Source organism: Delphinus delphis, chromosome 10 (genome assembly GCF_949987515.2).
Source record: "Delphinus delphis chromosome 10, mDelDel1.2, whole genome shotgun sequence".
Taxonomy (NCBI): Eukaryota; Metazoa; Chordata; class Mammalia; order Artiodactyla; family Delphinidae; genus Delphinus; species Delphinus delphis.
In genome coordinates, this window is record NC_082692.2 from 20964365 (window position 1) to 20976764 (window position 12400).

At 42.7% G+C, this 12400-nt stretch overlaps 3 protein-coding genes across 3 annotated transcripts; 1 reads left to right on the forward strand and 2 right to left on the reverse strand.

Annotated features, from left to right (window-relative positions):
- Positions 1–2557: 2557 nt before the first annotated feature.
- Positions 2558–4657, reverse strand: LOC138414186 (histone H4). The gene is made up of 2 exons (XM_069541064.1): positions 4209–4657; positions 2558–2941 (listed from the first exon to the last, which is right to left on the reverse strand). Exon 1 carries the CDS (start codon positions 4631–4633, stop codon positions 4322–4324), a length of 312 nt encoding a protein of 103 aa, XP_069397165.1. The 5' UTR covers positions 4634–4657; the 3' UTR covers positions 2558–2941; positions 4209–4321.
- Positions 4658–9263: 4606 nt separating this feature from the next.
- On the forward strand, positions 9264–10019 carry LOC132432712 (histone H1.3). The gene has a single exon (XM_060023455.2). The coding sequence runs from the start codon at positions 9354–9356 to the stop codon at positions 10017–10019; it is 666 nt and encodes a 221-aa protein (XP_059879438.1). The 5' UTR covers positions 9264–9353.
- A 266-nt stretch (positions 10020–10285) lies between these two features.
- Positions 10286–11086, reverse strand: LOC132432718 (histone H2A type 1-like). The gene has a single exon (XM_069541088.1). It carries the CDS (start codon positions 10770–10772, stop codon positions 10311–10313), a length of 462 nt encoding a protein of 153 aa, XP_069397189.1. The 5' UTR covers positions 10773–11086; the 3' UTR covers positions 10286–10310.
- Between the last annotated feature and the right edge of the window lie 1314 nt (positions 11087–12400).

The window sequence follows — 12400 nt, forward strand, 5'->3', positions numbered from 1 at the left end:
GCATGGGGAAATAGATGGACAGCACAGCATACTTAGGATAAGACAAACAAGTGGAAGGTCCTCGCTAGATGAATCCGTTATTTACACAATGTTCATATAATCTCCTTTGCTCTCTGCCACATCAGCCTTCCTTCCTGATGATGGGCCTCTGAGGACCAGAGTTAAGTTGAACAAGAGGACTGAGCAGGTGGAAGGTAGCTGGGCCAATCACACACAGTTGCTCTATTAAACAGACCTAGGGGTATATTTGGTTGGTCTATAGTTGTCACTCACCAATGGGTTTTATCTGCATCCTATGGGCAGAGGTCAAGTGGGTGGCTGACTAAAGATATCAAGTATGAGATGCCTCATAGATGCTGAGAATTTTATCTGCCTCGTAAATGTGTGGTGCCCACTTGGTCCTTCAATCCCATCCTCTCTGTGTTCAGCACACGTTTATCTCTAGTCTCTGAGTCTAACGTATACTTAGATGTAACTTAACGTGTACTCAGTCCTTCGCAGAACTGAGCACTCTTCAATAACATAGTGAATCCCCCTTACACCTGCCTCCTCTCCCCTCACTCTTCCCTGCTCTTTCCTCAGCCAAATACCTGCTACTCCTTCTGGGCCCGGCTGTCATATTGAAACGGAGCAGGACAGTATGGTCTATGCCCCCATGTTCTCAGCCTGACTTTTGTCTGTGTAAAAGCTTTAGCCAAAGAATAAGTTTAATCAGAGAAGTGAGAAAATACAAAAACTGTCAAAGAAGACCAAATAATAATAGTTTAGTCCTTAAGCATAGTCAAGGACCTTTAGTTCCTCCTCAAGGGCTATAGTTAATGTTCTGAGCCACATCCTGTGAGCTGCCTTGTAGGTACTGAAACCCCCGCCAGGTGGAAGAAGTTAACTACATGATGACCAGACTGCAGCCATGACATAAGATGCCACAAATCCGAGAAATGGCCTCAAAGAAATGGGAACAAACCGACCCTGGAAGTAAAGACTAACTGTACTTAATAATCAAGATGATTCTGGTCAGACCACCACATGACCAATTTCAAGATGACTGTGAGAGCTGACTGGACTGTTTCTGCATGTAGCGCCCTCCCTCAGCCTGGAAAAGCTCTTGCCCACTGATTGTCGGTGGACAGGCGTTTGCCCTCCCCCTCCCCCCACTCCAGTTGCTGGCATCCAAAATAAAGCAAACTTTCCTTTCCACCAACCTTGCCTCTTTATTGGCTTCTGAGCAGCGAGCAGCCAGACCCCACTTCCGGTTACAATATGACCTTCTTCCTCATATCCTCATCGTTTCCTTGCCTGCAAAGGGCTCTAAGAATGAAATTTCTGACCATAAGTGTTCCTACTTGAATATAGTCTATCTTTTATTATTTTTTCTAATTGTTTTTGTTTAACCTTCTGGTTCAACCAAGCTATAAATTACTGGAAGTTAGACCTAAGCTTTCTTCTTTCCTGGTGTCACTCATATATCAATGCATAGACTGAATATTCAAGGAGGATCCACTAACTTGGGGCAAAACACAATTACACCCTTATTGTGTAGCCTTTGAGCCCAGCGTTGGCAGAGGCAATCTGCCACGGGCTCTGAGGGTGTGCCAAGAATGCCCTTTATCAGAGTTGAGGAACCTTAAAGAATGGGATAGTGGCTGTCCCCAAAGAGCGGATTTGCTTAGTACACTCAAGTTCAATCCCCCAAGCTGTACCCTGGCTGTGATGCAAACCCACTGTGTGTGCAGTATCCATCTGGGCCCCTCCAGGTCGCCCCTGTGGGACCTGATGGACAAGGGGATCCAATGCAAAATTGCTGCTTGATGTGCTGTGCTGTAATAAAGCCTCTTGTCTCTGACCTAGGAGTGTTGTGTCTACTGCCAGCAGCCATGAAAGACTTACAGGTTATCTTATTATCTTGTAAGTAGGGTAAGATCCCAGACTCTTCACAAACTCTGACACAAAGTGAAGAAGAAGGAGAAGAAGGAGAAGGAGAAGGAGAGGAAGGGGAAGGGGAGGAAGAGGAAGGGGAAGGAGAAAGAAGGAGAAGGCAGCGAGGTGGAGAGGGAGAGGCGGGAGGAGGAGAAGGGGGCGGAGACAGAGAGGGTACAGTGCAGCATTTTATTCCAGGGAGCTCCTCAATAGCTGTCTGCCCCTCTTGGTGGCACTATCAGGCCTGGAATAAGTGTTAGTCTTGTCCAGCCTCAGAATCTCTCTTTCTTTCTTTATCTCTCTCTCTTTTTTTTTTCCTACACGGCATGATGAAATTTGCAACTCACTCAGATTTCTGCAGTGGGAGGGACTGATTGTAGATTGGGAATAATGCAGGCAGAGAGACCTGTCAGGCCACTATAGGGATTAGAAAGCTGTATAGGAGAAACAAAACTTTCCTCTACCCTTTTAGGGTCTCTAGCTGGGCTTGAGAATTAAGTTGACATAAGACAGGTTAACATGAGAAAAGCACACAAATTTTATTTAATCTTTTTACATGTACATGGGAGTCTTCACGGGAAAATGAAGACCCAAAAAGCAGTTAAGCCTAAGTGCTTATATACTAGGTTGAACAAAGAGTAGTAACTGTGAAATAGCAATTAAAATATATGGGGAGACTAAAGGAAGATAAGGATTATTTTAACAAGGTCTGTTTGTATAGATTCTCTCATCCTGGACTCCCCATTTCTGGTGATAAGAATGTTCATTTCCTCCTGGTATAGGGATGGCACGTTTCACATGGGATAATTATCTGCTTTCGGGAAGAAAAGGGGAGATCACAGCCCCATTCTTTCATTAGCTGTTTTTCAAGCGCCTTAGCTCAAAATAATCCTTATGCCAAAGTGGCATATTTTGGGGCGGCATATTCTGCTCCATTTCAGCTGATATTCAATTTCCGGGGTGCCAAGATGTCTCACCATTTACGGCACACTCTGGAAGAGACGGCTCAAGGAGGATCTATGAACTGATAATGGAGAACAAGGGTTTGTTAATTGAGTGGAACCACAGAACAGAGGAATAGGACCCAAAGAAGCAAACTGAGAAGGATCATGGAGAACAATAGGATCTGGGTTAGGAAGAAAGGTACCACAAAACACTGTGAGAAGATTGTGAAGGCAGGAGTAATAAACAGGGTCAGATGTGCATGGTTTTGGCCATTCGAAGGTCACTGGTAACTATGCCAAGGATATATTTAGTGAGTGATTTGTGAAGACGTCATATAATCAGGAAAAGACATGAGGATAGTGACTCCAGATTACCCAAGGCTTGGAGATTTGATAAATGGAAAGGATCTAGTAATTGACAGAGGTATGGATTAAACTGAGAGACACTGACACATATTTATATGTAGATGGGAAAGAGCCAGCAGAAAGAGGAATAAAACTTTAAGCTGGGATATCACTATGATTAGATCAGGATGACCAACTAATCTATTGTACAAATAAGTTATTGATAGTGGAAGTGGGCTCCATTAATAACTATCTTAAGATAACAGGGACAGAATGAAACTGTCCCTGGGTGTGTGTTCACCCACACACCAGGGTGTGTTTTCACTGACACAAACACAAAGCTTCTGGGAGTGAAAGATTTAGAACACAGGTGGCAGGATGAGCATGAGAAGGCCTGAAGAGCACCTCTTCCGCCTGGTGGGAAAATGGAGAGGTAAGGATGCAGTCAGAGGTGGGATGGCCATAAGAAAGGTCACATTATCAACGTTTTGGAAACAAAGCATTAAGAGTGATGACCTCTTAGTCATGTTAAGAGTTCCAACGCGTCCTCAGGAGTCCACTAGATAAGACAAAATTTTACAATGTCTCTTCCACCCGATTTGAGTTCACTACCTATGGCTCCATCTATCCAGAGCTATCTGCGACGTTTTCTGTAGAAAGAAGGCTGCTTAAAGGCCTCAGGTGCTTTCTTCAGGACACTAAGTCCTGGTCACTGGGACATTCTGGACAAGTTAATTTAAATGTTTTGGGGAGTAAAATGAACTCAAACATGTTGAAATTCGAAAACTGATGCTATGTCAAATGCAATTCACTTCTGCTGAGTAAAAACTCCAGCAGTTCCACTGCACGATTTTGTTTTTGGCATGTCTGAGAGCCGCCATCTTGAGATGATATCTAACTCGGAAAAAAGACCAAAAAAACGCGACAGCCGGAGTCTAAAGAGAAACCGACTGCCTTAATTAAAATCGGCACCCAGTATTAATATAAAACATTAAATATTACCTTTGTTTCTCCTTTGTGCTAGTTAGCAGCCCTTCATGTGACCAAGTGGGTGGCCCTGAGAAGGGCCTTTTGTGAGTAAACGAGAGCTTCACAACCGAAGACCGCAATGAAACTTAGCCGCCGAAGCCGTAGAGAGTGCGTCCCTGGCGTTTGAGCGCGTAAACCACATCCATGGCGGTGACAGTCTTGCGCTTGGCGTGCTCGGTGTAGGTAACAGCATCGCGGATTACATTCTCCAAGAACACCTTCAGCACCCCGCGGGTCTCCTCATAGATAAGGCCAGAAATGCGCTTCACACCACCACGCCGGGCGAGACGGCGGATAGCAGGTTTGGTGATGCCCTGGATGTTGTCACGGAGAACTTTACGATGACGCTTGGCGCCCCCCTTTCCCAGGCCCTTTCCACCTTTGCCTCGACCAGACATGACTAACAGCGACTTCTAACCTCTTACAGCACTTAACCCTGGGCTGCAGCCTCTTATATATCAGTTTTACGGACCTATTAGGAAACTGAAACGGCGGGGGCGGGAACGAGACCTCTGCCCCCGCCTCTTCCCTTCCTCACTGGCCGTCTGCTATTGCCTAGCAGGGAAGGGGGCGGGGAAATGCGACTCAGTATCTGTTTCCTGTTTCCTGGTTGGGGTCCAGAGTCGCTGGTTTTGTGGACTCTAGTCCTGTGCCTGTGGGTTTTCTCAATTAATATTGTACAAGTCTCCTCACCACTTTTATTATTTAACAAAAGGAGGCAGTACCGCCACATTTGTCTGCAAAAGGGAGAGAAAGCAGAATAAAATTAATTTGAAAACATGAAGATACTTTAAAAAATGTAAGTATTCTTAAAAACTCTAGTAATGCTTATTAAGTTTGGCTGATCCTGAACATTTCCGTTTGGCGAAGCGTTTACATAACCATCGTTTTTCAGCATTCCTGGTAAAGAGGGATGTCTAGTAAGGGGAGCCAACATTAATTGAATTTCCACTCTTTTCTCCCCGATTTATAAAGCATTATTTACATTGTGAGGATGAAGAATCCCAGGATTGAAGACCTAATCCTGTTCTAATAAATGGTATTGTGGGGGGTAGAACTGAGGTCTTCTGATTCTGTGGTCTTATGTCCTTGCCACCTGCCACCGAGCTATGTCATTAAAGCATTGAAGATACATCAGGATGAATAAGTTTGCAAATTAACAGAATATTTAAAAAATAACAAGAGTGAAATACTGTCCAAGTAAAAAGGGTAACTGAAGTTCTACACACAGATAAGTATTGGTTAATAGACAAATGCCAACATTACTCACAGTCCACAAATTCACATTGAGTGCCTTCTATGTAACTACAGAGGTGATTTTAAAAAAAAAAAAAAAAAAGCCTTCTCTGCTGGTGCTTACCATATAAGCGGTCAGAGGATTATTAACTTCCTTGAGTCACAAACTTTTTGAGATTTAGTTCAGGTGCAGTTACCTGTGGATTTAGACATGGTGATCTCCCCTGCTCTCCTTTTTGAGAAAGTCACTGAACAAGAATCATTGATTCATTGCATTTATTCATTCAACAATTTAGGGTCTACTATACGCCAAGAGTGGTGTACAAATACCAGATTTACAAAGACAATCACACATTCTTTTAAAGAACTTAAACTCTAGCTGAAGAAAGAGAAAAGTAAACTCGGGGTGAGGGGCCATGTAATCAGCCCACCATCCTCCTAGATTCATCCTGGTAGTGATGGGTGGAGCAGTCAGATCCCAGCAACATTAGCATCACCTGGGAGCTTGTTAGACATACAGAATTTCAGGACCAGTCCCAAATCTACTGAACTGATACGACATTTTTAAGATCCTCAAGTGAGTGGTTTGCTCATTCAAGTTTGAGAAGAATTGTTTTAGAGCTGTGCTTTCCTATATTTGTATTAGCTACTAGCCACATATGCCCATTTAAATTAATTAAAATTAAATAAAATTAAAAATTAATTTCTTCAGTCACTCTACCTTTAAGTAAGTGCTCAATAACCACAGGCAAGTGTAGTTGTTGTCTGTTCTACAGTGCAGATACGGAACATTTCCATCATTGCAATAGGTTGCATTGGGCTGTATTGTGATAGAGAACTTCTTCTGGAGAACTTGTAGCCCAGACTGGGAAAGAGACTGTGGTAGGTACCTGAGAATGAGGCTTGCTGCAGGAAATGAGGATTGGAGTATTTCTGAGGTATAATAGAAATTAGTCACCTTCTGCGTGTACCAGATATTACAGATACACAGAGGGACATGTAAAAATGAAAGTGGAAGTTTGAGAGTAGTAGTGTCCTTTTTAGGAAATAAAATGAATAATATTGATATATAGTTGTGCTTGAAGGGGAGTTTCAAGTGGTAGAGTGTCCTCAGGTGAGACCATCTGATAGGAAATTAAAATAGATGTGATTTCTCATCACCCTTCTGAACACATTTCATTGTAAAACAATGCTCTATTTGCTCTATAGCCCTTATTTTTAATTTGGCCTTTTTGATATTTAGTCAACATAGTCACTCTTCTCCTTAAATGTTTGAAATTTACTGAATTTTGGAACACTTAAGTACAGCCCCTGTGGATTGCCCTGGTGAGCCCTACCTATCTCTTTCACAGTCATTTACTATGGTGAGTGGGGGCTTGACACCAAAATTGAGAGAACATGAAGTTGTGAGACATCCATCACTTGTTTAACTTTAGTTTTTCTTATTTATTTTTTACATCTATAAAGTAAAAATAGTTCAAATCTTAGTCTAGCAGAAAGTGAATGGTTTTAGAATATATACAGATTTAGGATTCAAAAGAAATACAGATAACTTTTTTGTGGGCTACCAAGTAATAGGTGAAACGTTTCAACTTTATAGTCCCATGGGGTGATCCAGCTTTCAAGAACCTTGTCCATGCTACAGTTAGAGCATAAATACCTGGATCTCAAGAGATAACAGTACCTACACACAGTATAGCTCCAACCTCCTATACACATCTAGGGCAGAACTTTTCAGGTGAAATCAAGTCTCAATTATTGCCCTCCAGGAATGGCAGAGATTACCTATAAACAATTAAGCAGATGACCCTGAGCCCCAATGCCTTCTCACTTATTTGGGACCTAAATAGCCATGGGAACCGGTAACAGTTGCACAAGAAAGAAATGGTGGCATCTGCTGTAGAAAGAACTTTTCACCTATCTTAAATTGAGTACATACAACTTAGGGAACAATTCCAACAAGTATTCAACAACTGATATCATGACTACAATGATCATCAAAATAGTAAAGGTTTAAAAATCTGAATTTTAATTTTATCTTTAGGTCTAGATAGTATTAGGCTCTGGGCTGAAAAGGAAAAGGGCGTTATATAATGTTTGTTACTATTGCTATTGACAGTGATGATACTGAGGATGACAAGTAGCCCCATCCTCCAGACAAATGTAAAATGCCTTCCCTGGGAAAATTGGAATGTTCTAGATCCAATCCTATAAGCTTCCTTCTTTATACACTGTATTTGTAATTGGTATATAACATGGTCTCAAGTCCCAGAGACTTAGTTACAGACAGTGCCAGCCAATAATGACTATTTAAAAACAAGCCAAGTCATTTTTATGGAATTAGTTCAGTGCAAAGAGATGACATCTTTTAAGTTGATTATCCTGTCTTGGAGTTATATGAAAAAATTCTCAAGTCACTATTGAATGTAGGCCAGAATAAATAGATTTTAGGAAGTAGGGGTATTTATTTAAAAAAAAACACAACACCAAAATAGTTTTCTTGTTTATTTATTTTGACAAACAGGTTTAATTTCAGTATCTGATTATTTGGTGGATATTAATTTTGTGCTTAATTATCCAATATTTATCGAATTCCATTAGCTCTCTGTGTTACAAAGAGATGGAGTAGGAAATCAGTCATGTTTGCTATGAAATATTTATTCAACTCCTTAGTGGACACATTCAGCCAATTAATTTAGGTCATGATAGCCTAGTTCATATTTTGTTAGTAAAAATCCCAGGGAAACTTATGAAGATTCAGTAAGTGAGTTTAATGAGAATTTTTTTTTACTTTCTAGTCCTCTGTGTCCCTATTTGCAATGTTGAAAAAAGATAAATCAAATTTGTATTTTAAGTATCATTTTGAAATATAGGAAATATGTACATAATTCTGTGCTAAATAATGGAGGAAGAAAATCTTATGGACGGAATATCATTAGGCAATATACAATTTTAACCCACTTGATCTTACAGAGTTCTTGAGCTCAGAGCTGGTAAAATGATGTAGAACTGCCAATCTGTTGCTTCATGATTCACTTTTCTTCTTTGTAGATGGTGTGATTGATCTCTAATGCCCATTCTAGGTCAGAAAAATCTATTATACTAATTTTTAGAGCAGGTTGGTGACTCTATTTGGAGCTGTTTGTCTAGAAAATAAATGGAGCAGCCTCACACCCCATCCTTCCAAAAATGTTTAAATCACCGAAACACTGGGAGCAAACCCAGTTTACACACTGGTCACTCAAATACTTTTTTAAAAAATCTATCCTTTTAAAAATACTTATCCATCTTGTACGTAGAATTTTCTACCCCAGTGCCAATTCCCAGTGCTTAGAGCAAACAAGTTGCAGGAGAGCTGTGCTATTGCTCCCGCGAAAAAACCGATTTTCCTTGTATATTTGAGTAAAAATGAGGTTATTTATATAAGGTTGAAAAGAAAACAATGTGTATGACAATGCCCTGGAAGAAAGATTTGCAAAGGAAGCAGAGAGAACTAGTAATTTTAAGGAAAATCTGAAAGTTGTCTCAATTTGACCGAAGTTTCCAAGGGAGTTGGGGGAATCAGGAAAGTTTCAGGGGGCCGGCTTTGAAACTAGGTATAGCAAATAAGGCAGGAATGAAGCCTGAAGAGTCTCGGATCAGTTTCCCCCAAATCCCTAATTATTTCGTGCCCAGACTTCTTATATTTTTCTTCTTTTTTAAGGGGCAAAAAACACAGCCATTCGGCAGAGCCGAGGAGCCCTTCGTAGCAGCGCGGCGCACGGAAAAGGCAACCAATCATCACGCAGCGACTCTCTATATAAACCCCCAGCCGGCGGTTCCCGGGACACGCCGTTCTGACAGTTTAAGCTTACTTTTTGTCTTTCCTGGCTAAACAGAAAAATGTCGGAGACTGCTCCAGTTGTTCCTGCTGTTCCCGCACCTGCAGAGAAAACACCTGTTAAGAAGAAGACGAAGAAAACGGGCGCAGCTGCTGGAAAACGCAAGGCGTCCGGGCCCCCGGTGTCCGAGCTCATCACCAAGGCTGTCGCCGCCTCCAAGGAGCGCAGCGGCGTGTCCTTGGCCGCGCTGAAGAAAGCGCTGGCGGTCGCTGGTTATGACGTGGAGAAGAACAACAGCCGCATCAAGCTGGGTCTTAAGAACTTGGTGAGCAAGGGCACCCTGGTGCAGACCAAGGGCACTGGCGCTTCAGGTTCTTTCAAGTTCAACAAAAAGGCGGCCACCGGGGAAACCAAGCCCAAGGCTAAGAAGGCAGGCGCGGCCAAGCCCAAGAAGGCTGCTGGGGCAGCTAAGAAGCCCAAGAAGGCCACGGGCGCGGCTACCCCCAAGAAGGCCGCTAAGAAGGCCCCTAAGAAAACCAAGAAACCGGGGGTGGCTGCTGGGGCCAAGAAGGTGGCCAAGAGCCCGAAAAAGGCGAAGGCAGCCAAGCCGAAGAAGGCGGCTAAGAGTCCGGCCAAGGCCAAGGCCCCCAAAGCCAAGGCAGCCAAGCCTAAAGCTACCAAACCCAAGGCTACAAAGGCGAAGAAGGCGGCCTCCAAGAAGAAGTAAATCGGTAGCGGGACGTCCTACTTTGCAAATCTCAAAGGCTCTTTTCAGAGCCACCCACTAATTTCAGATAAAAGAGCTTAGCCGGATATGTTTCCGTAGGTAACCAACAAGCCTTGTAATAAGGTAAAATTCTTTTTTAAACTTAAGCAATTTTTTTAAACTTGCCGCCCTAACGTGATTGGCTATGCGTCAGGGTGCGCGCGCACCGCCACGTACAAAGCTCTCCGAATGTTGTGATCACAGTCCTCTAATGAGAGTTTAGTGGCTCTCAAAAGAGCCTTTGCGGCAGATTCACTTGCCCTTGGCCCTGTGGTGGCTCTCGGTCTTCTTGGGCAGCAGCACGGTCTGGATGTTAGGCAGTACGCCGCTCTGAGCGATGGTGACTTTGCCCAGCAGCTTGTTGAGCTCCTCGTCGTTGCGGATGGCCAGCTGCTGGTGACGCGGGATGATACGCGTCTTGTCACGGGCCGCGTTGCCCGCCAGCTCCAGGATCTCGGCCGTCAGGTGCTCCAGCACCGCCGTCAGGTACACCGGCGCGCCGGTCCCGACCCGCTCGGCATAGTTACCCTTGCGAAGCAGGCCGTGGACTCGACCCACGGGGAACTGGAGCCCGCCCCGCGAGGAGCGGGTCTTGGCCTTTGCTCGCGCTTTGCCGCCCTCTTTTCCTCGTCCAGACATGTTAGGAAAGAAATAGTGCAGCTTGAGGAAAAGGTTATTATAGTCTCTGGATGTTTCTAAAATTTCTATTCCCATTGGTTTGCAGAGGCTATTGAGAGAGTTAACCAATCAGAACGCACTTCTGGAGTTACTTGCATGGGCTCCAGGAGAAAATACTGCACCAATTGGAGGCTGAGATATTAAGACTTGTATTGATACATACTTGGAAGCAGTTGGAAAGCTTGGATTTTTCCGCTTGATAAATGTAGTCCTATTTGGGGGGAGTATTCATGCTATTGTTATTCTGCCTAAATCTGCATAATTGTTGCTACCACCCTGACACCAAGGGATAGAAAAAAGTAAGCTACCCCTGGCGGTTTATAATTTACCCTTTTCTTTGCCAGATTTTTTCCCCCTCAGATGTTGACAAGATCCAGGGAGCTGGGTTGGTGGCCTAATATCTTTTGGTGAATAGGCAACAAACAGGGAGGCAGAAACAAGTAAAAACCGTTGATAAAGGGAACGAGATTGCTTAGAGAGCACCTTGAGCTGGAATAACCAGGGCAAAATAAATGCTTCTAGGAAGATGGGTTGACCTGATATTACATCATTTCCCCTTCATCCCTGTTTTTGTTGTTGTTATTTTCTGAGGAAGGCCACTCGATTTTATTGGCAAATCTTGACCAAAATCTGAGTTCTGCAGACCATTAGGGGGTTGTAAACATGGATGGGGAAAAATTACATCTTTATTTTACCAAACTCTAAATGTAGCTAAGCATTTCCTTCAAGTGTATCTGTAGGCAGCTAATCACAATGGATTTTGCAGTGCCTCTGACTTTTTCAACAGTGGCCATCACAGATGTTCTTGGATCACTTTGAAGATATTGCAGATATCTTGAAATAAAATTTACATCATTCTGATTCCTTGAAACTGACATTTGTTATTCCACCTCTTGTTCCTTGTTATTTGATGTGACTAATGAAACACATTTTACGTAAAAGAAATACATTTTGGCAGCTGTATTTTAATGTGGCTAATTTTCTTATCCTGTATGCTTTAAGTATTTTAAAACATTGTATTCAGAAGATATTTGTTTACAGGTTTCTCCAGACTATCCATAGAGTCCACTATACAAAACAAGTCATGAGTCCCTGAGCAGATCTTCAGTGGCAAACACCTCATGGTTGAAAGACTTCATCTTATTTCTTTGTTTACAACATACCCAGCGGCCCCCGCCCCCCGCCCCCAGCTACACATACACACACACACACAACTTACTGGTTAATAGTTTATTAAACTTTACTATTTAAACTTTCTTTAAAAGACAAAAGGAGGTAGCCTGTGATTACCTTTCTAGCTTTTCTAAGCAGGAGTTCATCTTTTCCCCATCACAACTGTATTCCATACTTTCTTCTTTCTAGAAAGGGCCAAAAAACCCTCCTCTTAGAAGACTGGTTTGGTTGAGAAGGCGATTTGCATAAATGGGAAGATGTGAAATGGTTACTTAGAAGAATCTTTTTGAAAATAAGAGATTGCATCAAGGGGGAAAGATAAGGAAGGGGGAAGAAACCTGTGAGGTCTTTAATACCCAGAATGAGAGAGTTTGGCTTTTGATTATGAGTGATGAGGAATAAGTGTTATGTGGGAATGTGACAGTCAGCAAGAGTGGTTACTATATAGTATCTCTGTAGTTCGTTACATTTTACAAACCACTTCTATGCCT